The sequence below is a fragment of the Chiloscyllium plagiosum genome, unplaced genomic scaffold, assembly GCF_037043375.1.
Source record: "Chiloscyllium plagiosum isolate Xiang-an unplaced genomic scaffold, Cpla_swu_hap1 HiC_scaffold_53X, whole genome shotgun sequence".
Classification (NCBI taxonomy): Eukaryota; Metazoa; Chordata; class Chondrichthyes; order Orectolobiformes; family Hemiscylliidae; genus Chiloscyllium; species Chiloscyllium plagiosum.
This window is the reverse complement of record NW_028270191.1, coordinates 25,491,448-25,515,707: the sequence shown is the minus strand read 5'-3', so window position 1 is coordinate 25,515,707 and position 24,260 is coordinate 25,491,448. Positions and strand designations below refer to the sequence as shown.

General features: G+C 42.7%; 1 protein-coding gene across 1 annotated transcript in view; it reads right to left on the bottom strand.

Annotated features, from left to right (window-relative positions):
• Window positions 1–23,935, bottom strand: part of marchf9 (membrane-associated ring finger (C3HC4) 9) — a 58,878-nt gene extending 34,943 nt beyond the window's left edge. The window contains exon 1 of the mRNA XM_043682132.2: window positions 23,330–23,935. Within this exon, the coding sequence (XP_043538067.1) occupies window positions 23,330–23,680 (351 nt within the window). The 5' untranslated portion in view covers window positions 23,681–23,935. The remainder of the gene's footprint in view (window positions 1–23,329) is intronic.
• Between the last annotated feature and the right edge of the window lie 325 nt (window positions 23,936–24,260).

Below are 24,260 nucleotides of genomic sequence, written 5' to 3'. Positions count from 1 at the left end.
TGGAGGGGGTCATTAGGGCCGACTGCCTGCCCCTCTTCTGCGGTTACGTCAGAGCCCGGGTGTCTCTGGAGAAGGAGCACGCGGTGGCAACCAACACCCTGGAGTTGTTCAGGGAGAGGTGGATGCCGCAGGGAGTGGAGTGCATTATTTCCCCCTCCAACTCTATTCTGATTTAATCCCTGCCCTCCCATTCACTGTTTGATCACACAAGCATTACCCTTTGATGTGAAGGGCACTGCTTGTCACTGGCCACTCGGGTGTTTCCTTTCTTCCTGATGGTGGAAACTGAATAAAGGTTCGTGCACCTTGTGTCTTTCACTGTGTCTCACACCTGCACGCACACAACTTGGGTGCTGGGGAAAAAAATAAGCCTAACTGCGGTAGTGAGGGGGTTGAAAAAAAAACAGGAGTATCAGACATCCTGAAAAAAAACATGAATGTCAAGGGTTCTGTTCATTCAAAGCTGGTTCTGAGGGAGCGAGATCAGTGTCAGGGACCTCCATGTGTAAATAAAGGGTAACTTGGTGACGGGATACTGGCCTCGGTGGAGTTCTTTCAAAGCCAGTCCCACCATATTCATTAAACTGGTCCTGCCTGTCCATCCTATTAGACTTATTTAACGTTGACTTTGTCCTCAAATCACTCCACATGCTGACTGACTGCTCTGTCACACCAGTTTAAACCTTCCTGATTGGCACTAGCAAACCTCCCTGCAAGGACACTGGAGCCTTTCTCGGTGCAACCAGTCCTTCTTGCACAGATGTCCCACCTGCCCTTTATGCAGCACTTTTAAGGTAACAAAGTGTTCCAAGCTGTTTAAGAGGAAAAGTACCAAACATGAGAGTATGTTAGTATAAATGACCAAAAGGTTAATCAAAAGAGTTGGTTTTAAGGATTGACTTAAAGTGAATAGATCAAGAGGTGGCATGGTGTAAAATGAGAATTCCATATGATAAAGCCCAGGCAAAGGAAGGCACAGCTGCCAATGGTGAAGTGATTACAATCAGGAATGCTCAAGATGTCAGAATTGGAGGAGCACAGATGTCAGAAGCATAGAAGTTAGAAGAGGTTTGAAAGATAAGGAGGGGCAGTGGTATGGTAGGATTTGAAAACAAGAATGCAAATTTTAAAATCGAGGTGTTGCCTAATCGGAAACCAACGTAAGTCAGTGAACTTGATGAGGGTTTCAGTAGCAGATAAGCTGAGACAAGGGTATCGACCCAACAATCATTCCACCTCTAAATCACAAAGGATGATATATTCAATAGCTTGGAGACTCAAAAAGGCAAAGGACAAAACATGTAGTCCAGCCAAATAAAAATGAAAAAAGGCAACTGAGGATGTCAACAAAAAAGCGAGATAATGGCCTCAAACTATTGAAGGATCTCAGGCACAAAATGAAGGAAACAGAATAGGTTTGACCATTATGTGGTCAACAGTTGATGGGCTGAATGGCCTACTTCTGCACCTGTATCTTATAAATGGTAGAATTTGAAATTCAGTTTGAGGGTGTGAAACTTGGTTGGAAACAACTGTACTAAACATAAGGGTAACTACAAAGGAATGATGGCAGAGTTGGCTTGAAAGGTGTTCAGTAGAAAAGATGGTTGATGAACAATGGCGGATGATTGACAACAGCAGAGCAGTAGATGTGATCTATATGGACTTCAGTAAGGCGTTCGACCAGGTTCCCCATGGGAGACTGATTAGGAAGGTTAGATCTCATGGAATACAGGGAGAACTAGCCATTTGGATACAGAACTGGCTCAAAGGTAGAAGACAGGGGGTGGTGGTGGAGGGTTGTTTTTCAGACTGGAGGCCTGTGACCAGTGGAGTGCCACAAGGATCGGTGCTGGGTCCTCTACTTTTTGCCATTTACATAAATGCTTTGGATGCGAGCATAAGAGGTACAGTTAGTAAGTTTGCAGATGACACCAAAATTGGAGGTGTAGTGGACAGCGAAGAGGGTTACCTCAGATTACAATAGGATCTGAACAAGATGGGCCAATGGGCTGAGAAGTGGCAGATGGAGTTTAATTCAAATAAATGCGAGGTGCTGCATTTTGGGAAAGCAAATCTTAGCAGGACTTATACACTTAATGGTAAGGTCTGAGGGAGTGTTGCTGAACAAAGAGACCTTGGAGTGCAGGTTCATAGCTCCTTGAAAGTGGAGTCACAGATAGATAGGATAGTGAAGAAGGAGTTTGATATGCTTTCCTTTATTGGTCAGAGTATCGAGTACAGGAGTTGGGAGGTCATGTTGCTGCTGTGCAGGACATTGGTTAGGCCACTGTTGGAATATTGCGTGCAATTCTGGTCTCCTTCCTATCGGAAAGATGTTGTGAAACTTGAAAGGGTTCAGAAAAGATTCACAAGGATGTTGCCAGGGTTGGAGGATTTGAGCTATAGGGAGAGGCTGAACAGGCTGGGGCTGTTTTCCCTGGAGCGTTGGAGGCTGAGGGGTGACCTTATAGAGGTTTACAAAATTATGAGGGGCATGGATAGGGTAAATAGGCAAAGTCTTTTCCCTGGGGTCAGGGAATCCAGAACTAGAAGGCATAGGTTGAGGGTGAGAGGGGAAAGATATAAAAGAAACCTAAGGGGCAACTTTTTCACACAGAAGGTGGTATGTGTTTGGAATGAGCTGCCAGAGGATGTGGTGGAGACTGGTACAATTGCAACATTTAAGAGGCATTTGGATGGGTATATGAATAGAAAGGGTTTGGATGGATATGGGACGGGTGCTGGCAGGTGGGACTAGATTGGGTTGGGATATCTGGTCGGCATGGACAGGTTGGACCGAAGGGTCTGTTTCCATGCTGTACATCTCTATGACTCTATGTTTAGGAAACTGTTCATGAATTACAGCAAAGACATATACATATCCCAGTGAGAGCGATGAGTTTTCAGAAGTGGATAAATCAACCATGGTTAACCGAGAGAGAGGTAAGGATAGTATCATATTGAAGGAAAAATCAATGTGGCAAAGATTAGATGGGAATGTGGGAAGGTGATCAGTAAGTTTGTGAATGACATGAAGATTGGCTGGGTGGTTAATGAGGAAGATGGTCTTAGGTTTCAGGAGGATATTGACATTTTGGTCAGATGGGCAGATCAGTGGCAGATGGTATTTAACCCAGAAAGGGGTGAGGTAATGCGCTTTGGAAGAAATAACATGATAAGGAAGTACTCAATGAATGGCAGGGCACAAGGAAGCTCAGAAATAGAAGGATCTTGGGGGGTTTTGTCCATAGATTCCTGAAGGCAGTTGGTTCATAATGTGTTGATGAAGGCATACTAGACACTTGCCTTTATCAGTCATGATGTGGAGGTGCCAGTGTTGGACTGGGGTGGACAAAGTTAAAAATCACACAACACCAGGTTATAGTCCAACAGGTTTATTTGGAAACTCTAGCTTTCGGAGCGCCGTTCCTTCACCAATGAAGGAGCAGTACTCCGAAAGCTTGTACTTCCAAATAAACCTGTTGGACTATAACCTGGTGTCGTGTGATTTTTAACTTTATCAACCATGACATAGATTAAAGGAGCAGGGAGGTTATGTTTCGGCTGTCCAAAACTTTGGTTAGGTCACAGCTAGAGTACTGTGTGCAGTTCTAGTCACTACACTATAGGGAGGATGTGATTGCACTGGAGCGGGTGCAGAGGAAATTCACCAGGATGTTGCCTGGGTTGGAGCATTTTAGCTCTGAAGAGAGACTGGATAGGCTTGAGTTGTTTTCTTTGGAGCAGAGAGAGGACTTAATTGAGGTGTATTAGAGTATGAGGGGCATGGGCAGGGTGGATAGGAAACAGTTAAAAGGGTCAATAATAAGAGGGCATAAGGGATATACAGATTAAATGAGTGTGCAAAAAATGTGGCAGATAGAATATAATGTGGGAAAATATAAGATTCTGCACTTTGGCAGGAAGAACGAAAATCTGAACATTATTTACATGTAAAAAGACTGCAGAAAGTTGTAACACAGAGGGTCTTGGAAGTCCGTGTGTGTAAATCACAAAACATTAACACACAAGTTCAGCAGGTAATATGCAAGGCAAATGGAATGTTGACCAGATATTGACCAAAGGGAATGGAGTGCAAAAAAGGGATGCCTTGCTAAAACTTTACAAGGCATCAGTCAGGCAATACCAAAACATTGTGAACAGTTTTGTTGTTCTCATCTAAGGAAAGATACACTGGCATAGCAGAGAGTCCAGAGAAAGCACACGAGGCTGATCCCAGGAATGGAGGCATTTTCTTATGAGGAGAGATTGAGAAGGTTGGACCTGTACTCATTGGAATTTAGAAGAATGAGAGATATGCAGAAAGGTGGTTTCTGGGAGAGTCTAGGACCTGAGTACATAATCTTAGGGTAAGGAGTCATCAGTTTCAGAGGGAGATGAGGAGGGATTTCTTCTCTTAGGGGGTAATTAATCCATGGAATTCTTTATTACAGAGGGCTATTGAAGACGGATTATTAAGAATATTCAAGGCTGAGACAGACATTTTTAATCAGTAAGTAAATCTTGGGGTATGGGAAAAGGCAGGAAAATGGAGTAGAAGATTATCAGATCAGCCACAATCTCATTGAATGGCAGAGTTGACTCAATAGGCTGAATGGACTACTTTTATATCTTATGGTCTTATAAAAGGGAGACAAGAAAGCAGATGAGGCCTGGAAACACAAGTGGAGCAGTCCATTTGAATTCCCATTGGGTCCTGAAGCAGGTGGAATATTCATCCATGCCACAGAAAGCTCACAGCCACAAAGAGTCAGGGTGCCTTCCCATACTGGAGGTCCTGCTGCTATATCTCTCTGACACTAAATGACCTGGACATTGGCAAGTCAACACTATTCAGGTCCCTGGATTGGTGAAAGTTAGGACAATAGAGGCGTCCAGGCCTAGGTAATGGACAAGACAATCATAGTTGCACAATTTACAGATGGCCTGGCCTATAAACAAGGCAAATTAACAGCCAAAATATACCTTTGAATCTGGATCTATTGGCTGCTCACCAATGCAGCCTTCCAGCATGTCTTTTTCCTCGCTTTTCATCTGAACCTCCACTTTCATTCATGGGAACATAAATTTCAGCCACATTACCGCAAACAGTCAATCTACCCCTCCCCTTCCAATTCTGACCCCAAACACTCTAAGCCCTCAAAAGGACCTACATGAGAGGAAAACTTCACATTCCTTCTTTCACTTCAGTCTTTGGTTTAAGTCCACAGTAGCTCAGCCTCTGAATCAATGCTCCTAATCCATATAGGTCTGTTTGCCTCGCTGAATGTCAGTGGTGTTATTCTCTGATCTTCAAACTCTCCTCATTCTCATTGAGTGTACTAAGGTTAATAAATGTATCTGCTGAACATAGGAAGGAAAGACAGGCAACACATATAATCTATGAACAAGTGTTTAAATAGCTTTGAATGAAGTTGATAGGGACCTAGGAGCCTAAAGCAAGCTTGACATTCAACATATTCAACCAATACACATTTAAGACTATCAGAAATAGGAGCCATTTGACCCCCAAGCCTGATGTGTCATTCAATAGGATCATGGTTGATCCAACATTCCTCACATCCACTTTCCTGCCCTTTCCCCTGTAACCTACTAATCAAGAATCTAACCATCTCAGCCTTAAAAATACACAAGGAGACTCTGCCCCCACAGCTCCCTGTGACAAGGAGTTGCAAAGTCTCTCAAACCTCAGAGAAAAAAATTCCTCCTTATCTCAGTCTCAAATTTGGCACCCCCTTATTCTGAGACGATGTCCTCTGGTCTTAAGACTCTCACATAAGGAGAAATATCCTCTCAGCATTTACCCTGTCAAACCCCTTAAGAATCCTAAATATTTCAATGAGATCACCTCTCATTCTTCTGAACTCCAGTGAATAAAGTCCCAACCTGTTTAGCCTTTGCTTATAAGACAATCCCTCCTTAACAGGGATCATCCTAGTGAACCCTCAATTAAATGATGTCTTTCCTTAAATAAGGGATCAAAACTGCTCACAGTATTCCAGATGTGGTCTCCCCAGCACCTTGTACAGTTGCAGTAATATTTCCATACTGTTATACTCCAATCCCCTTGAAATAAGGGCCAACATTCCATTACTGAAGAAGGGCCTGTGCCCGAAACGTCGAATCTCCTGTTCCCTGGATGCTGCCTGACCTGCTGTGCTGTTCCAGCAATAAAGTTTCAACTTTGATCCCCAGCATCTGCAGACCTCACTTTCTCCTCCAACATTCCATTAGCCTTCCTGATTATCTGCTGCACCCTGTGTGCTAGCCTTCTGTGTTTTGTGCACCAGTACCCCAAAGTCCCTTTATGTTGCAACTTTCTGCAGTTTTTCTCCATTTAAATATCTTTATGTTGTGTTCAGTTCTGGACACTGAGACAAAGGGAATACATTTTGGTGGTGGAGCAAGTGCAGACAAAGCCAAAAGGACAATGCCTTGTATCAGATGTCTGAGTTGCAAGGGAAAACTAGGACAGGCAGAGGTAGATAAATTAACAGTAAGTGAGAGAGTGAAAGGTTGTTGGATAGGTTGGATCAGATCAGTCATGATCTTACTGAATGACAGAACAGATCGAGGGAGATTGTGAGGTCTGCAGATGCTGGAAATCAGAGTTGAGAGTGTGTTGCTGGAAAAACAGGGGCCAAGTGACCTTACTTCTGCTCCTAATTTATGAGTTTGTAACAGACTCCGGCATTGGATTCTCAGAGGTAAATGCCTGTGAGATGTACAACATTAATAAGGGAAAGAAAAAGATTAACCTGAAATCTTACTTACACAAAGCTGTGGGAGGGTAGATATAGAGGACACAGTTTCAAACCAATAAAACTGACAAATTTTTTCAGGAGGTTTTATTCAACATACAGAGTGACTGACATGGAGATGAGTATAGGCAATCATGGTGGAACCAGTTAAGTGACAATTTGATGCAGCAATTGGGGTTTGGGGGACATCTTTGGATGGATGGGCAGATAGAGTCATAGAGTCATAGAGCAGAAAAACAGACCCTTCAGTCCATCTTGTTCATGCAGACCAGATATCCTAAATTAATCTGTCCCTATTTGCCAGCATTTAATCCATATCACTGTAAACCCTTGCTGTTCATGTACCCATCCAAATGCCTTTTAAATGTTGAAATTGCACCTGCCTCTGGCAGCTCATTCCATACAAGCACCATCCTCTGTGTGAAAAAATTACCCCCAGGTCCTTTTTAAATCCTTCCCTCTCACCTTAAACCTATGTCCTCTAGCTTTGGACTCCCATACCCTGGGGAACAGACCTTGACTATTCACCCTAACCATGCCCCTCATGATTTTCTAAACATCTGTAAGGTCACCCCTCAGCCTCCGGTACTACAGGGAAAATAATCCCAGCCTATTCAGCCTCTCTCTATAGCTCAAACCTCCCAACCCTGGCAACATCCTTGCAAATCTTTTCTGCACCCTTTCAAGTTTCACAACATCTTCTCTATAGCAGGAAGACCAGAATTGAACGTAGTGTTCCAAAAGTGGCCTAACTGATGTCCTGTACAGCCGCAACACGATATCCCAACACCTATACTCAATGCACTGACCAATAATGGCAAGCATGCCAAAGGCCTTCTTCACTATCCTGTCTACCTGTGATTCCACTTTCAAGGAACTATGAACCTGCACCCCAAGGTCTCTTTGTTTGGCAACACTACCCTCTCATGAAGTGTATAAGTCCTGTTCTGATTTGCCTTACCAAAATGCAAAACCTCATATTTATCAAAATCAAATTCCATCTGCCACTCCTCGGCCCATCTGATCAAGGTCCCGTTGTACCCTGAGATAACCTTCTTCACTGTCCACTACAACTGGTTTCAACTGAAAACTTACTTATCATACCTCCTATGTTCACATCCAGATCATTCATATAAATGACTAAAAACAGTGGACCCAGCACTGATCCTTGCAGCACATTGCTGGTCACAGGCCTCCAGTCATAAAAACAACCTTCTGCCATCACCCTCTGTCTCCTACATTCAAGCCAACTTTGTATCCAATTGGCTAGCTCTCCCTGGATTCCGTGGGATCTAATATTGCTAACCAGTTTTCCATGCCGAACCTTGTTGAGTACCTTACTGAAGTCCATATAGACAACTACCACCTGTCTGCCTTCATCAATCTTCTTTGTCAATTTTTCAAAACAGTCAAGTTAGTGAGACATGATTTCCCATGCACAAAGCCATGTTGACTATCCCTAATCAGTCCTTGCCTTTCCAAATACATGTAGATCCTATCCCACAAAATCCCCTCCACCAACCTATCCAACACTGACATCAGACTCATCAGTCTATAGTTCCCTGGCTTTTCCTTACCACCTTTCTTAAATAATGTTACCACATTAACCACCCTCCAGTCTTGATGATACAAATACCTTGGCAAGGGACCCAGCAATCACTTCCCCAGCTTCCCACAGAGTTTTGTGATTTATCCACCTTTATGCATTTTAAGATACCTGGCACCACCTCCTCTGTCATATGGACACTTTAAGATATCACTGTTTATGTCTCCAAGTTCTGTATAGTAAATACTGATGCAAAATACTCATTTAGTATCTCACCCATCTCTTGGGGCTCCACACATAGATGGCCTTGTTGATCTTTAAGGGGTCCTATTCTCTCCTCATTTACTCCTTTGACCTTAATATATTTGTAGAATCTCTTGGGATTCTCCTTAACCCTATTTGCCAGAACTCTCTCATGTCCCCTTTTTGCCCTCCTGATTTCCCTCGAGTAAAGTTCTACTGTTCTTAAATTCCTTGAGAGATTCACTCAATCTCAGCTGTCTATATGTGCCATATGCCTCCTTCTTTTTCTGGACCAGACCCTCAATTTCTGTAGTCATCCAGCATTCTCAACACCTACCAGCCTTTCCCTTCATACTAACAGGGACATACTGCCTCTGGACTCTTGTTATCTTATTTTTGAAGGTCTCCCACTTTCCAACTGTCCCTTTATCTGCGAATAGCCTCTCCCAATCAATTTTTGAACGTTCTTGCCTAATACTGTCAAAATTGGCCTTACTCTAATTTAGAACTTTAACTTGTAGACCAGATCTATCTTTTTCTATAGCTATTTTAAAACTAATAGAATTATGGTAATTGGCCCCAAAGTGTTCCCCCACTGACACCTCAATTACTTGCCCTGCCTTTTTTCCATGGAGAAGGTCAGGTTTTGCTCCTTCTCTAGTAGGTCCATCCACATGTTGAATAAGAAAATTTTCTTCTACACACCTTTTTAAAAATCCTCTCAATCGAAGCCCTTAACACTATAGCAGTCCCAGTCTATGTTTGGAAAGTTAAAATCCCCTACCATTACAACCCTATCATTCTTACAGAACTCCGTCTCTCCTCACAAATTTGCTTCTCAATTTCCTGCTGACTTTTGACAAGGGGCCTACAGTACAATCCCAATAAGATGATCATCCCTTTATTATTTTTCAGTTCCACCCAAATAACCTCAGTGGACATGCTCCCTGGAATATCCTTCCCAAGTACAGCCAAAATGAAATCCCTAACCAAAAACGCCACTCCCCCTCATCTCTTGCCCCTCACCCCCCCCCCCCCCCCCCCCCCTATCCTTCCTATACTATCTATACCCTGGAACATTAAGCTGCTAATCCTGCCCTTCCCTGATCCACATCTGTAAACACTATGAGATCCCAGTCCCATGTTCCCAACCATGCCGAGTTTATCTGCCTTACCTGTCATGCCTCATGCATTGAAATAAATGTAGTTTAATTTATCAGTCTTACCTCATCCTCTGCTTTGCTCTTGCCTGCCTTGACTATTTAACTTGCTCCTCTTTTCAAAATATACCAGCCTCAAACTTTCTTTTCTCATTATCTCTCTGGTCCCATCCATTCCCCCATCCCACCCTTACTAGTTTAAAGGTCCCGAATAGCACTAGCAAATCTCCCCACCAGGATATTGGGCCCCTTCCAATTCAGGTGCAACCTGTCCTTTTTATTCAGGTCACTTCAACCGCAGGAGAGATTCCAAAGATCCAAAAATGTGAATCCCTTCCCCTGCACTGGCTCCTCAGTCACGCATTCATCTGCTCTATCTTCCTATTCCTGCTCTCACTAGCAATGAGCTGAATGGCCTTCCCCATCTGTAACTATCTTCAACACAAGTACTGCAACAGAAATGAAGAATCAAGAAGAACGTGAGAAACAGCACGGTAGATCCGTGAACACATGTCAACAGTGGGATGGGTAGACAGAGTTGGACAATCACTTGTGAGTTCACTTAAACAAACTCTTGGAATTTCACACTGTGCCATTCACTCACTCCCTCGGTTGGGAGGCAGGTAACTACATTTTCCCACTGTGACACTGATTCGGACAAGTTCCACCACTATCTAAAGCAAACCAGTTGATGCCATGGGATAAGATAACTTCAGTACAGGCAGGTTGATTAGATGCCCACTTTGCTGCATACGCTGATATGGCAGTGATGTCAGTCAATAAACTGGTTGACAGATTGAAAAACAAAAGGAAACCTTCATGCAAAAAATTTGGAAAGGTGGAATGACTATCACTTCGAGTGAAGTCTCCTCCAACTGATTTCTAACTGACACCAGCACTCGCCTGGTGTGGTAACTCCAATGTCATGTCCTATTCTGCAATGCAATTCACCTTTCTCTGTGCTTCTCCACTCACTCCCTTATCTTTTTTCAAACTTTGACTGACTGTCAGTCTCCCAGCTATCTCCTCATACTAGCAAGTCAATGCAAACCTGGCAGCCTCCCTTGCTTCTTGCCTGTAGCTGTTCCTGTGTATTTGTGAGAGCCACTGGGACTCACCAGCTATTCTTTCCTTATCATATGCCTCCATAAGCCATCGTGTCCAGTTCCTGTTCCTTCACTTACTGCTTCTTGGCACACCTATTCTCCAGGTTTTTATAAACACTTCATTCCTTCAACTTTTGTCAATAAACCAAGAAAACAGAAGACTGGAACCACCTTAAAGTACCGCAGGACATAAAGAAGACCAGAGCCATACTGGCTAAGCTCACTATCTATGTTTCTTTGAATCCCAGTTTGTAATTGACAAATTTAGCACTAAGCCTGATCTGCGCAAGTGACAACTAAACCTCTCTCTGATCCTCTCAATCACATGGCTTACTTGAATGTTGTCACCGATGAGGCAAGCGGCCTTAAATCAAACTACAGAGACAGACTGAAGCCATTGACAGCTCACACAAATTATTACACTAAGGCCTAAAGACCACCCTTTGAGCCTCCACATTCAGGAACATGCTAGGAGTCTGCTATCAGTTATAACAATGATGTGGAGGAGCTGATTTTGGACCAGGGTGGACAAAGTTAAAAAAAAAATCACACAATGCCAGGTTATAGTCCAATAGGTTTAATTGGAAGCAGTAGCTTTCGGAGCTCTGCTCCTTCATCAGGTAGCTGTGGAACAGGATCATAAGACACAGGATTGTGAGAAGATTTGTAGCTCGGGTGCTTGGAATCACAACACAGGATTTATAGTAAAAAGGTTACAGTGTCATGTAACTGAAATTATATATTGAACTAACCTAGATTGCTGTTAACTCTTTCGTCTTTTAGAATGGCTTGCAGGTTTTGGTTCATTGATATGTAAATCCCAGAACTTTTTTTTAAGTCACATTCTCAAGGTAACTTTTATAAAAAAAGGTGACATCTCAGCTCAGACAATGCATTGAAGGTGCGAGGTTAGAGTCTGTCTGTATCCCAAACTTGAGTCGGACTGGTTCTATTTCCAAAGTAGGAATTTATAAAATATTACATGGATTGACTGCCTGCAAGTTTTGCACTTTTTGAGCAAAATAGAATTTTTGCTCAAAAAGTGCACAATCTGCAGGCAGTCAATCCATGTAATATTTTATAAATTCCTACTTTGGAAATAGAACCAGTCCGACTCAAGATTGGGATACAGACAAGCTCTAACCTCACACCTTTAATGCATTGTCTGAGCTGAGATGTCACTTTTTTTTTATCATAAAACCTTAAGTTGTCTCGAGAATGTGAGTTAAAAGAAGTTCTAGGATTTACATATTAATGAACCGAAACCTGCAACCCATTTTAAAAGATGAAAGACTTAACAGCAATCTAGGTTTGTTCAATATGTAACTTCAGTTACATGACACTGTAACCTTTTGCTATAAATTCTGTGTGTTATGATCTTGTTCCACAGCTACCTGATGAAGGAGCAGCACTCCAAAAGCTAATGCGTCCAAGTAAACCTATTGGACTATAACCTGGTGTTGTGTGATTTTTTAAATCTGTTATAATGCCCACAAACAAAAACAGAAATTGCTGAAAATCTCAGCAGGTCTGGCAGCATTTGTGGAGAGAAAGCAGAGTTAACATTTTGAGTCCAGTGACCCTTCTTCAGAAGTGTTGTGAAGAAAAGTCCCCAGACTCGAGACATTAACTCTGCTTCCTTTCCACATATACGGCCAGACTTGCCGAGTTTCTCCAGCGATTTCTGTTTTTGTTTCAGATTTCCAGCATCCGCAGTTCCCTGTTTTAGTTATAACATTCAATGTGGTCTTAATCGATACTGACGGAAAAATGAATATTGGCCATGATACCAGGTGAGCATCTCAGTCCTCTTTGAAATAGTGCCACATAATATCTTCTGTCCAACTAAGAGGTTAGATGGGCACTTCAGTTTAATGTCTCATCCAAAAAGAAGTGACACCTCCAACAGTGCAACACTCCCACAGTACTACAGTAAATTTCCAGACAGGCAGTAGTTGAAATCCGAATACTCCTTCCTTCAGCAAATGTTTGATGGCGTTTCAAACTGTTAGCAATCGCAATCACTGAAATTGTCTGTAATTATATACTAAGAGGGATAACAGACAATTCATTTTGATTTTCTGATGAATACTGACAGCAACTTGGAAAAATTAAATCTTTTCTCAATTCAGGCATTTTATGAATTTTCACCTACGTAGTTGCATTTTCATTAATTCATTTGTTAGCTGTAATTAAACCATTCTTAAAGACTGCACGTGTATAGGTGAGCTACATGTTTGGCTTGTGTTACCGAAAAACAGATTTAAAAGGAAAAATTAAACTTTGGATGCTATTGGCTGACACATGAACTGGAGGAGGCCATTTTACCCTTTCTTGAGGCTGTTGCATTCGAACAGGAGGAGGCAATTCTTTTTTTTACACAGAGTGAGGTAAATTAGCGAAGCCAATCATATTTATGGCATGCATGGGGCAATATTGGGGTCAAATGAGCTTTTAATAAACTCAATTAACCCTTAAATTATTTACCTACATACAATGGATGCGCAGGTAATAGGCTAGACGATCCCTACTATGTGTGCCCCCTCCCCAACCCCTACCAAAAATATACCCCGTGGAGACATGTAATATCCAACCCACCAATCTGTTCTGCAAGCCCCTGGAGTCTATTTACCAATTTAGTTTGCAATGCCCATTTGTTGCTTGCTTCCCAGATATAAAGTTACAAGACTTATCTCATCATTCCATGGATCCCACCTCATCTCTCTAAAGTTCCTTCAACCCTACTACCCTCTAAGATATCTGTGCTCCTCCAATTCCAGCTCCTGAGCATCCTGGTTTTAATTGCTCGACAGCTGGCAGCCCGGAGCTTGAAATTCTTTCCCTAAACCTCTCCACATCTCTACCTCTAACTCTGCCTTTCAGACATTCCTTGCAAGTTTACTCTTTGGCTAAACTCTTGATTACCTGTCCCAAAATCGCACATGGCTTGGTGTCAAATTGCATTTAATAGGCACTTTGGTAGATGTGCCTCACAAATGCAAGTTATTATGAAAAACACAGGCATTTGAAAGCTTTTGCACATGTGCAGTTGAGTTTGTTCAGCAAGTGAAACTGACATCCTACCCAATATGCGAGTCAGTTCCACAGCACAGAAATCTCTTGGGCAATATTCCAATCCCATTCCTTCAAGCAATTCAATAACATAAATACAGCATTCAAGGCAGCTAAGCTCTCACCCACCGCCCCCACACTTTGACAAGGATTGCAAAAGCATCCTATCAGTTAGAACAGATTCTTTCCTAGTTTGTGGTTTTAAGTACAGCTGTAAATTTAACTGGAGGTAAGGAAAAGCCAAAAAATGGACAGGAAAAGGAAAACAGGGAGAAAAGGAAGAAAATATGAAAGGGGACAAAAATGTTGCAAATAAAAAGGGTGAGAAAAGAATTATGTACAAGGTTTTAAAACCAGTGTATTTAGGGAGCATGAAGATACATGGGTAAACAGCCAACTTTACATTATATAAAACTCACAAATTCACACACACACACGCAACAACTATGACACAGTGCACATAAATATTTACAGCATTGTCACTAACCAATCTCCAGATTTTGGCATTTCTGTTAAAAGACAAGTGGCAGGATGAGGTGATATGGTTACATCTACAAATTGCAGTAATTGTTTCAATCTCTTCTCTCTCTTCCATCTCTGAAAAGCATTGACATGACAGTGATATGTTCAACACTGCCTTCTGCTACCTCACCCAGGTAGCCATTCTTTCTCTGCAAACCTCACAGCAGACAACACTTTTAACTTGGACAGAGACACAAGTGACAAGTGGCCATTATAAACACAATCCAATCAAATTGGTTTATTGACTTGAATCAAAAGGAACATTTGATCACACAGCACTGCCCTTTGATGTGAAGGGCAGTGTTTGTCACTGGCCACCCGGGTGTTTTCCTATCTTCCTGGTGGTGGAAATTGAATAAAGATTCGTGCACTTTGTGTCTCTCACTGTGTCTCCCACCTGTACACACACACACCATGGGTTCTGGGGATAAAATAAGCACTACCGCACTTAGGTGGTAGTGTGGGGGTTAAAATAAAAAAAAATAAACAGGAGATAACAGAAGGTTCTTCCTGGTGGTGGAAATTGAATAAAGATTCGTGCACCTTGTGTCTCTCACTGTGTCTCACACCTGCACACACACACACCAGGGGTGCTGGGGAAAAAATAAGCACTACCGCACTTAGGTGGTAGTGTGGGGGTTAAAAGAGAAAAAAATAAACAGCAGTGTTCCCTACCCTCCCCTTCACTGTTTTGATCACACAGCACTGCCCTTTGATGTGAAGGGCAGTGTTTGTCACTGGCCACCCGGCTGTTTTCCTATCTTCCTGTGGTGGAATTTGAATAAAGATTCGTGCACTTTGTGTCTCTCACTGTGTCTCACTCCTACATCCACACACCATGGGTGCTGGGGATAAAATAAACACTACCGCACTTAGGTGGTAGTGTGGGGGTTAAAGGAAAAAAAAAGAACTATATAAAAAAATACAGGAGATTCCTACCCTCCCCTTCACTGTTTTAAAAAAAAATAAAATAAATGGGACATTAGAGGTGGGCGCCGCAGGATAAAAAAAAATCAAAAGGAACATTTGATCACACAGCACTGCCCTTTGATGTGAAGGGCAGTGTTTGTCACTGGCCACCCGGGTGTTTTCCTATCTTCCTAGTGGTGGAATTTGAATAAAGATTCATGCACTTTGTGTCTTTCACTGGGTCTCACACCTGCACACACACACCACGGGTGCTGGGGAAAAATATAAGCACTACCGCACTTAGGTGGTAGTGTGGGGGTTAAAAGAAAAAAAAATAAACAGCAGTGTTCCCTACCCTCCCCTTCACTGTTTTGATCACACAGCACTGCCCTTTGTTGTGAAGGGCAGTGTTTGTCACTGGCCACCCGGGTGTTTTCCTATCTTCCTGGTGGTGGAAATTGAATAAAGATTCGTGCACCTTGTGTCTCTCACTGTGTCTCACACCTGCACACACACACACCATGGGTGCTCGGGAAAAATAAGCACTTCCGCAGCTAGGCAGTAGTGTGGGGGTTTAAAAAAAAATAAACAGGGAAAAAAAAATCAAAAGGAACAATAGTTCCAGGGAGAGAAAAACTGGTGGCTAATCCAACTGTCTTATATCCCTTCCAAAGTTGAAAGCTTTGCCCCACTTCAGCAGACCACATGACTGTAGATGGGATCACAGACAGGCCTGGATTTTATCCAAATCAAACAAAACACACAGACACCATTTCCACATTCCAGTTACAGAAGAGTGATCAGGAGATGGGTGCCTTAGCTGAATTTTCCTCTGCTTAATCCAGAGAGGTGAGCACAGATCAAAAAAACAAAAAGGGGACTATAGTGATTGTAACAAGGTCAGCCAGCTGGACCTCACAGAATATGAGTTCCCTTATTGAGGCTGTTAATCAGGTTCTATCAGGGAGCCCTGGCTGACATAGAAAAAGGGTTAGTGTCAGAGATGCTGACACTCTGCCTGACTCTAAGAGGCAGTACTATAGTCAAGGACTGTTCATGTGTAAATAGAGGATGACTTGGTGATGGGATGCCAGCCTCTGTGGAGTTATTTCAGGGACTTTCCTTGCTATGTGAGCTCAGTATTACATACAGGTATTTATTTCTTTATTTAGCCAAAGGAAGTGATGATCAATTACTTTTCTTTAAAACATAAACTATGATTCAGAGGGTAGCATCCTTGCCTCTGTGTCAGAAGGTTCAAGTCTAACCCTATCACAGCACAGAGACTACAGCATAAACTTTAGATTGACACTTCAATTGAGTCTTATGGGAGTGCTGCACTCTCAGAGATACCGTCTTTTGGACAACGCATTAAACTGAGACATTTTCATCTGGCTGTACCAATCCTCTGGCACTATTTAAAGAACACAGAAATTAGTCCTAATGCCCTAGCCAAGATTTATCCCTTAAACATGACTTAAACATTTAGAGTCATAGAGATGTGCAGCACGGATACAGACTCTTCGGTCCAATTCGTCCAGGCCGACCAGATATCCTAACCTAATCTAGTCCCATTTTCCAGCACTCGGTCCTATCCCTCAACCTTTACTATTCATATATAGTACCCATCCAGATGCCTTTTAAATGCTGTAATTGTACCAGCCTCCACCACCTTTTCTGGCAGCTCATTCCATACAAGCACCACCCTCTGCATGAAAACGGTGACCCTTGGGTCCCTTTTAAATTTTTCCCCTCCCACCATAAACCTATGCCCTCTAGTTCTGAACTCTTCCACCCCACAGAAAAGGCCTTCTCTATTTATCCTATCCATGCCTCTCATGACTTTATCAACCTTTATAAGATCACCCTCAGCCTCTAACGCTCCAAGAAAAACAGCCCCAGCCTATTCAACCTCTCCCTATAGCTCAAATCCTCCAACCCTGGCAACATCTTGTAATTTTTTTTCTGAATCCTTTCAAGTTTCACAACATCCTTCCAATAGGAGAAAGACAAGAATTGCGCGCAATATTCCAAAAGTGGCCTAACCAATGTCCTGTACAGCCACAACATGACCTCCCAACTCCTGTACTCAATACTCTGAACAATAAAGGAAAGCATACCAAACACCCTCTTCACTATCCTATCTACCTGCAACTCCACTTTCAAGGAACTATGAACCTGCACTCCAAGGTCCCTTTGTTCAGCAACACTCCCCAGGACCTTACCATTAAGTGTAAAAGTCCTGCTCTGATTTGCCTTTCCAAAATGCTTATTATTTGCTATTTGTACAAGTAAACTGGCTGCTATGATTCCTAAATTAAAACAGGGACTATACTTTGAAAGAACTTCATTACATATGAAGCACTTTGCAATGACTTGAGGTCACACAAGACACAATATAAATGCAAGTTCTTACTTTCTTTCAACAAGGCACTGTCTGTCCTCATTTGACTGGACTCGTCAGATTAAGTCTCTACCAGCCAGTATTGGCAGTCGGGGCAAAGTAAATACTGAAAATATGTATGGAAAAGACCTTGCAATTATTCAGAGACTAAAATCCTAATCCTAATTGTTCCCAGGCTGGATTGATGGGGAAAATGAATTAAATTTGCAGGACAAAAGGAAGCAATTTTGCTTTGGGCTGTGCAGCCTCACAAGCTTCTTACTCTTCCTACTTCATCTGGCCCAGCAACCTAAGTTTCCATTCTTTTCTCCCTCATGTACTTATCGAGCTTCCCCAATTCCTTTTTGGTAAACATTAGATGGGATTGAGGTTCACAAGGAGGAGGTGATAGCAATTCTGGAAAGTGTAAAAATAGATAAGTCCTTTGGGCCAGATGGGATTTATCCTAGGATGCACTGGGAAGCCAGGGGAGAGATTGCCGAGCCTTTGGCTTTGATCTTTTTGTCATCATTGTCTACAGGAATAGTGCCAGAAGACTGGAGGATAGCAAATGTTGTTCCCTTGTTCAAGAAGGGGAGTAGAGAAAACCCTGGTAACTATAGACCAGTGAGCCTTACTTTGTTTGTGGGAAAAGTGTTGGAAGAGGTTATAAGAGATAGGATTTATAATCATCTAGAAAGGAATAAGTTATTTAGGAAGAGTCAACACAGTTTTGTGAAGGGGAGGTTGTGCCTCACAAACCTTACTGAGTTCTTTGAGAAGGTGACCAAACAGGTGGATGAGGGTAAGCATTAATGTGGTGTGTATGAATTTCAGTAAGGCATTTGATAAGGTTCCCCACGGTAGGCTATTGCACAAAATATGGAGGCATGGGATTGAGAGTGATTTAGTGGTTTGGTTCAGAAATTGGCTGAAAGAAGACAGAGGGTGGTGGTTGATGGGAAATGTTCATCCTGGAGTTTAGTTCCTAGTGGTGTACCGCAAGGATTTGTTTTGGGTCTACTGTTGTTTGTCATTTTTTATAAACGACCTGGATAAGGGCATGGAAGAATGGATTGGTAAATTTGCGGATGACACTAAGCTTGGTAGAGTTGTGGATAGTGCTGAAGGATGTTGGGGGTTACTGAGGGTCATAGATAAGCTGCAGAGCTGGGCTGAGAGATGGCAAATGGAGTTTAATGTGGAGAAGTGTGAGGTGATTCACTTTGGAAGGAGCAACAGGAATAAAGAGTACTGGGCTAATGTTAAGGTTCTTGGTAGTGTAGATGAGCAGAGGGATCTCAGTGTCCATGTGCATAGATCCCTGAAAGTTGTCACCTAGATTGATAGGGTTGTTAAGGAGGCATACGATGTCTTAGCTTTTATTGGTAGAGGAATTGAATTTCGGAACCATGAGGTTTTGCTGCAGCTGTACAAAATTCTGGTGCAGCCGCACATGGAGTATTGTGTACAGTTCTGGTCACCGCATTATAGGAAGGACGTGGAAGCTTTGGAAAGGGTTCAGAGGAGATTTACCAAGATGTTGCCTGGTATGGAGGGAAGATCTTCCGAGGAAAGGCTGAGAGACTTGAGGTTGTTTTCTTTGGAGAGGAGAAGGTTGACAGGTGACTTAATTGAGACATAAGATAATCAGAGGGTTAGATAGGGTGGACAGTGAGAGTCTTTTTCATTGGATAGTGATGGCTAGCACAAGGGGGCACAGCTTTAAATTGAGAGGTGATAGTTATAGGACAGATGTCAGAGGTAGTTTCTTTACTCAGAGAGTAGTAGGGGCGTGGTATACTGCCTGCAACAGTAGTAGACTGGCCAACTTTAAGGGCATTTAAATGGTGATTGGATAAACATGTGGATAAAAATGGAATAATGCAGGTTAGATGGGCTTCAGATTGGTTTCACAGGTCAATGCAACATTGAGGGCCGAAGGGCCTGTACTGTGCTGTAATGTTCTATGCTCTGGTTTTCAAGCAAGTTCCTACAAGGCATGGGCTTAAAGCATAAAATTAATGTGATGTTCCCTAATTCCATGAGGCCACACACTGCCTGGTGTGGAGAATGGAATTATTGTCCTGGTGCAATAGGGGTTTCAGCACTGTCAACATCCAATGTGGCAATGTAAATTTCATGAAGACTTTTAAAATGACAATCACCCCCTCAATTTAAAAAAATACTATTTTGTATCCAGCAAACACAAAACCAGCAACATCTGCATCAACTGTATGCAGATCAAACTGTTAAAAGTAACCACATAATAGCGTACAATGTAACTGTGCGGCTGTAAAGTGGGTGATCCAAAGGCTATTTTGAGGGTCACAACTGCTGCCAGAATTGTAATTTTAAATAATTTCCAAGAAATGGAGGAAAAAAAGCTGACAGACATGCTGGGCTGAATGTCCTTCTCCCATGCTGTATAATTCTGCGAGAGGTGTGGTGCTTTTCAACATAATGTTGTTCAAGTTCACTTCAGGTAAGAAAATAGAAACAAATTTTCATGTTAAATCCTAAAACTAACGTATCTAATTCTCAGCCAATACAATTTAATGGAGCGAAGCAAATTCATTTCTTCACTGTCCAACATTGCTAAAGTTGAACATATGTAATTTGTCTACAAACTCAAGCCTATTGCAAGTCTATTACAGAAAAGCCAAACATTATCCTCCTGTGGATTTTTATCCAAGCAGGCCTCTCCCTATAAAATGGAACATACAGTCAAAGACATGCTTTCTATGACACCTTTCACAACTTTAGGACAACTTAAGGCACTTACAGCCATAAAAATACTCTTGAAATGGCACTGTTATAATGCAGGAAGCAAAGCCAATTTATATTTAGCAAGCTCCCACAAACAATAATGTGATAGTAACTAAACAATTATTTTTAAGTTATATTGCTAGAGAGATAAATGTTGGTCAGGACATCAGGAGAACTCCCCTGCTCTTCAAAATAGTGCCACTTTACATCTACCTGAAGGGACAGTTTAATGTTGCATCTGAAAAATAGCAACCCCCTCCCCCGCCCCCCCCCCCCCCCCCCCCCCAGTGCAGTACTCCTTTGTTCTGCAATAGATTATTTTATTAAATCTCTGGGAGTTTGAATCTGATTTCTTCTTCTGACTTAGACGCAAGAACAATAACATGGTGACAAGCTCAGCACATACCCCATTTGTGCACGTAGAGTCATAGAAATGTACAGCACAGCACGGAAACAGACCCCTCGGTCCAACTCATCCATACTGACTAGATGTCCCAACCTAATCTAGGCCCATTTGCCAGCACTTGGCCCATATCCCTCCAAACCCTTCCTATTCATATACCCATCCAGATGCCTTTTAAATGCTGTAATTGTACCAGCCTCCACCACTTCCTCATTCCATACACATACCACCCTCTGTGTGAAAAAGTTGCCCCTTAGGTCTCTTTTATATCTTTCCCCTCTCACTCTAAACTTATGCCCTCTAGTTCTGGACTCCCACACCCCAGGGAAAAGACTTTGTCTATTTATCCTATCCATGCCCCGATGATTTTATAAACCTCAATAAGGTCACCCCTGAGCCTCTGACGCTCCAGGGGAAACAGCCCCAACCTATTCAGCCTCTCCCTTTAGTTCAAATCCTCCAACCCTGGAAACATCCTTGTAAATCTTTTCTGAACTCTTTCAAGTTTCATAACATCCTTCCAATAGGGAGGAGACCAGAATTGCATGCAGTACTCCAAAAGTGTAGCAGAACAGCAATTATTATGGTCTAACCCCTCATTCAGCATAAACTATCATCAAGTTCTTGCTATATTGCGATGTTTATCCACGAGGCAAAAAATGTAATACAGTACAAAAAGACAAAACTCTTAGTTGTGCTTCACTTCATTCCCTAGTGGAAGCAGATATAATATTTACCATTGTTGAGTTTGCTCTGCTCTGTAAAATGAGATTCAACAAAATTTGGTTTCAGACACTCCAATGCTAACTGTGGCAGATTTCCCCTGGTCACTTAAAATTCACTGACGATTTCATGAGAACTAACACAGTGGAAATCAGCCCACCATGTTCACAATGTGACTAAGGCACAACAACCAAAAGAAAATCCTCCCCATGCACCAGAAACCACTTGGTTATAGACACTGAAGCACATTCCAGCAAGCATAGTTGAAGTGAAAGAGCATCTTTGACCATCTCAGCTCACATCCGTAATCCATTCTTAAGTGTAAAGGACAGACTCAAATTGGGGGCAATTTTAACCTTATTTGCTCATTAGGAATGTGTTGGGAACAGATGTAATCCTGATTTACACCCATCCAGTATCACTGTCCATAATGGATGGGGTCAGAAACTGCATCCCACGTGATCCCATAGATTTCCTGCTTCCCAAGCTAGGTTAAAATTGCTCCATGCGAACTAATGCACAATGTGACAAAGCAGCAATCTTCTCAAATAGTTTAAGCATACTTGTAGACAGATAGCAAAGTATAGAATCATTGATCATTCCTCCATATTCTCCTTAATAGCACCATGGAAATGGGGGGGGGGGTCTTTTTAATCAGTTTTCCATCTTTTTGATTTGGTACTGAGCCATGAATTCAGTGAGTGATTACTTCCATACTGCAGGATAACTGATATAGAAATTGTGGCATAAAAATTCCTAATCACCAAGAGTATCTTACCCAATTTAATTGAACCAAAAGACAAAACTCACAAAATCAGATTTGGCCTCAATATAAATTTCAAGAACAAAACCTGATGTTCATTCTGTCATCCTCAACATCATCAACTCTCATGAACGCTAAGATCCTCAGCCCCATTTCCTGCTGGTCTCTCTGACATTCAGCCACTCCCCTACCCCCAGCCTAATCCCAAATTTATTTTGGTCAATTCTGTAAAAGGACCTCTCCACACTGGAACTATGTCAATTCTCATAAAGACACCAATAACCTTTCCCCTGCTGATATCAGAACAGTTCCAATGTTGAAGTTGCCAGGGATCTTAAGCTACACCGTTTATAATATCACCCACTCAATAAAAGCAATTAAAACTATCTTTTTGTCAACAGCAACCTGGAAAGAGGAGGCCATTCAGCCCTTTGTACCTGCTCCACCGATTCAATTAGATCATGATTGATCGGATTCTTAATTCTGCTTAACCGCCTTGGTTCCACATCACCGAATGCCCTTACCTAACAGAAATCAATCAATCAATCTCAGTTTTGGGAGGTATACGGAAACGGAGTTCCAGATTCCCATTCCCCTTTGTGTGTGAAGACGTGCTCCCTGGGCACCCCCCGCCGCGCTCGAATTTCTGTTCTGAAGATTCCCCCCCTCCACCAAAAAAGGGGAAAGGGTACATGGAAAGAAACCGTCAAATTCTTTTATTATTTTACACACCTTAGTTAGATCATCCTTTAATCTTCTATACTCGAGGGAATAACAATATTTCAATACCAGTAAATGTATATTCCCAGAAATGTACAAACGCTGTTTATTCATTATTCCTTTAACAACTGTTAAGCCTTCGATGCAAACCCTGGTGCTGAGAATCGTGCCTCATCGGGGATATGTGAGCAGAATGTACTATCTCAGCATTTATGCTCACTGTACCTGGTCTGGTCCCTGGAAACAGATCCTGCACAATGGGCTCTCCGTGCTACTGAGAGACACCGAGTCCATCCCCGTCTGGAGGGGCGCATTCCTCTCCTTCTCTTCCTGTCCCCCTCCAGCTCCGGCACCTTCCGTCCCGTAACAATCCTCGTCGGCCTGGGACGAGCAATTGGGGAACGGAGGCCAGCCGCATCCCGAACCAGCCAGCCGCCCTCCTCCTCCTTCCTCTTCTCCTTCCCTCCTCTGGCCCGTTTCTAAATCCTGCTCGCTCCTTTGCATCGTAAAAGATCTCATCAAAACCAGCACTTTTAGGTCATTGAAAACCATGCGGATGTGATACTTAAACATCATTTACATCTGGTGTTTGCACTAAATCAGATGCAAAACAACAAAAAAGTCGATTATTGATCACTGCTAAAAAAGAAACGTTTAAAAAGCCTGGCAACAAAATTCCGCGACTGAGCATTGAATTGGTGCTGCGGAAGGAATTGCCGGTGCCATTGTAGGAGCGCATCCCATTGTCCGCGGCTTATCCGGAGGAGAGGGAGCTGCTCGCTTCTCCCGAGCCGCTCAACGCCATCCCGCTCCTCCCCAGCACCAGGCGCCGCCCGCCGGCTTCTTTCATCTTTTCTCGCCACATTCCCCAACCCGCGCACGTCTAAACCCGACGTGTGCGCGTTTCAAACCAGCCAGAGCCCTGCCTTCATCTCCTGGGCGATCCCACCCTGAGAGAAAACAGGAGCCAGGCCCGCTCTTCCACTGCCCCTTTGCACTTGTCTGAAATCACCCAGCTGAACACCTCTTCCTTCCAGTGTTAATACCTTCTATTACATCTTTATTTGACATTTTATGCCCTCCTCCCACATACCATTAAAATTTAGCAGCTGCACGTTGACGTCGACCACGTGTGAATTTCCCGCGGAAACAGCTT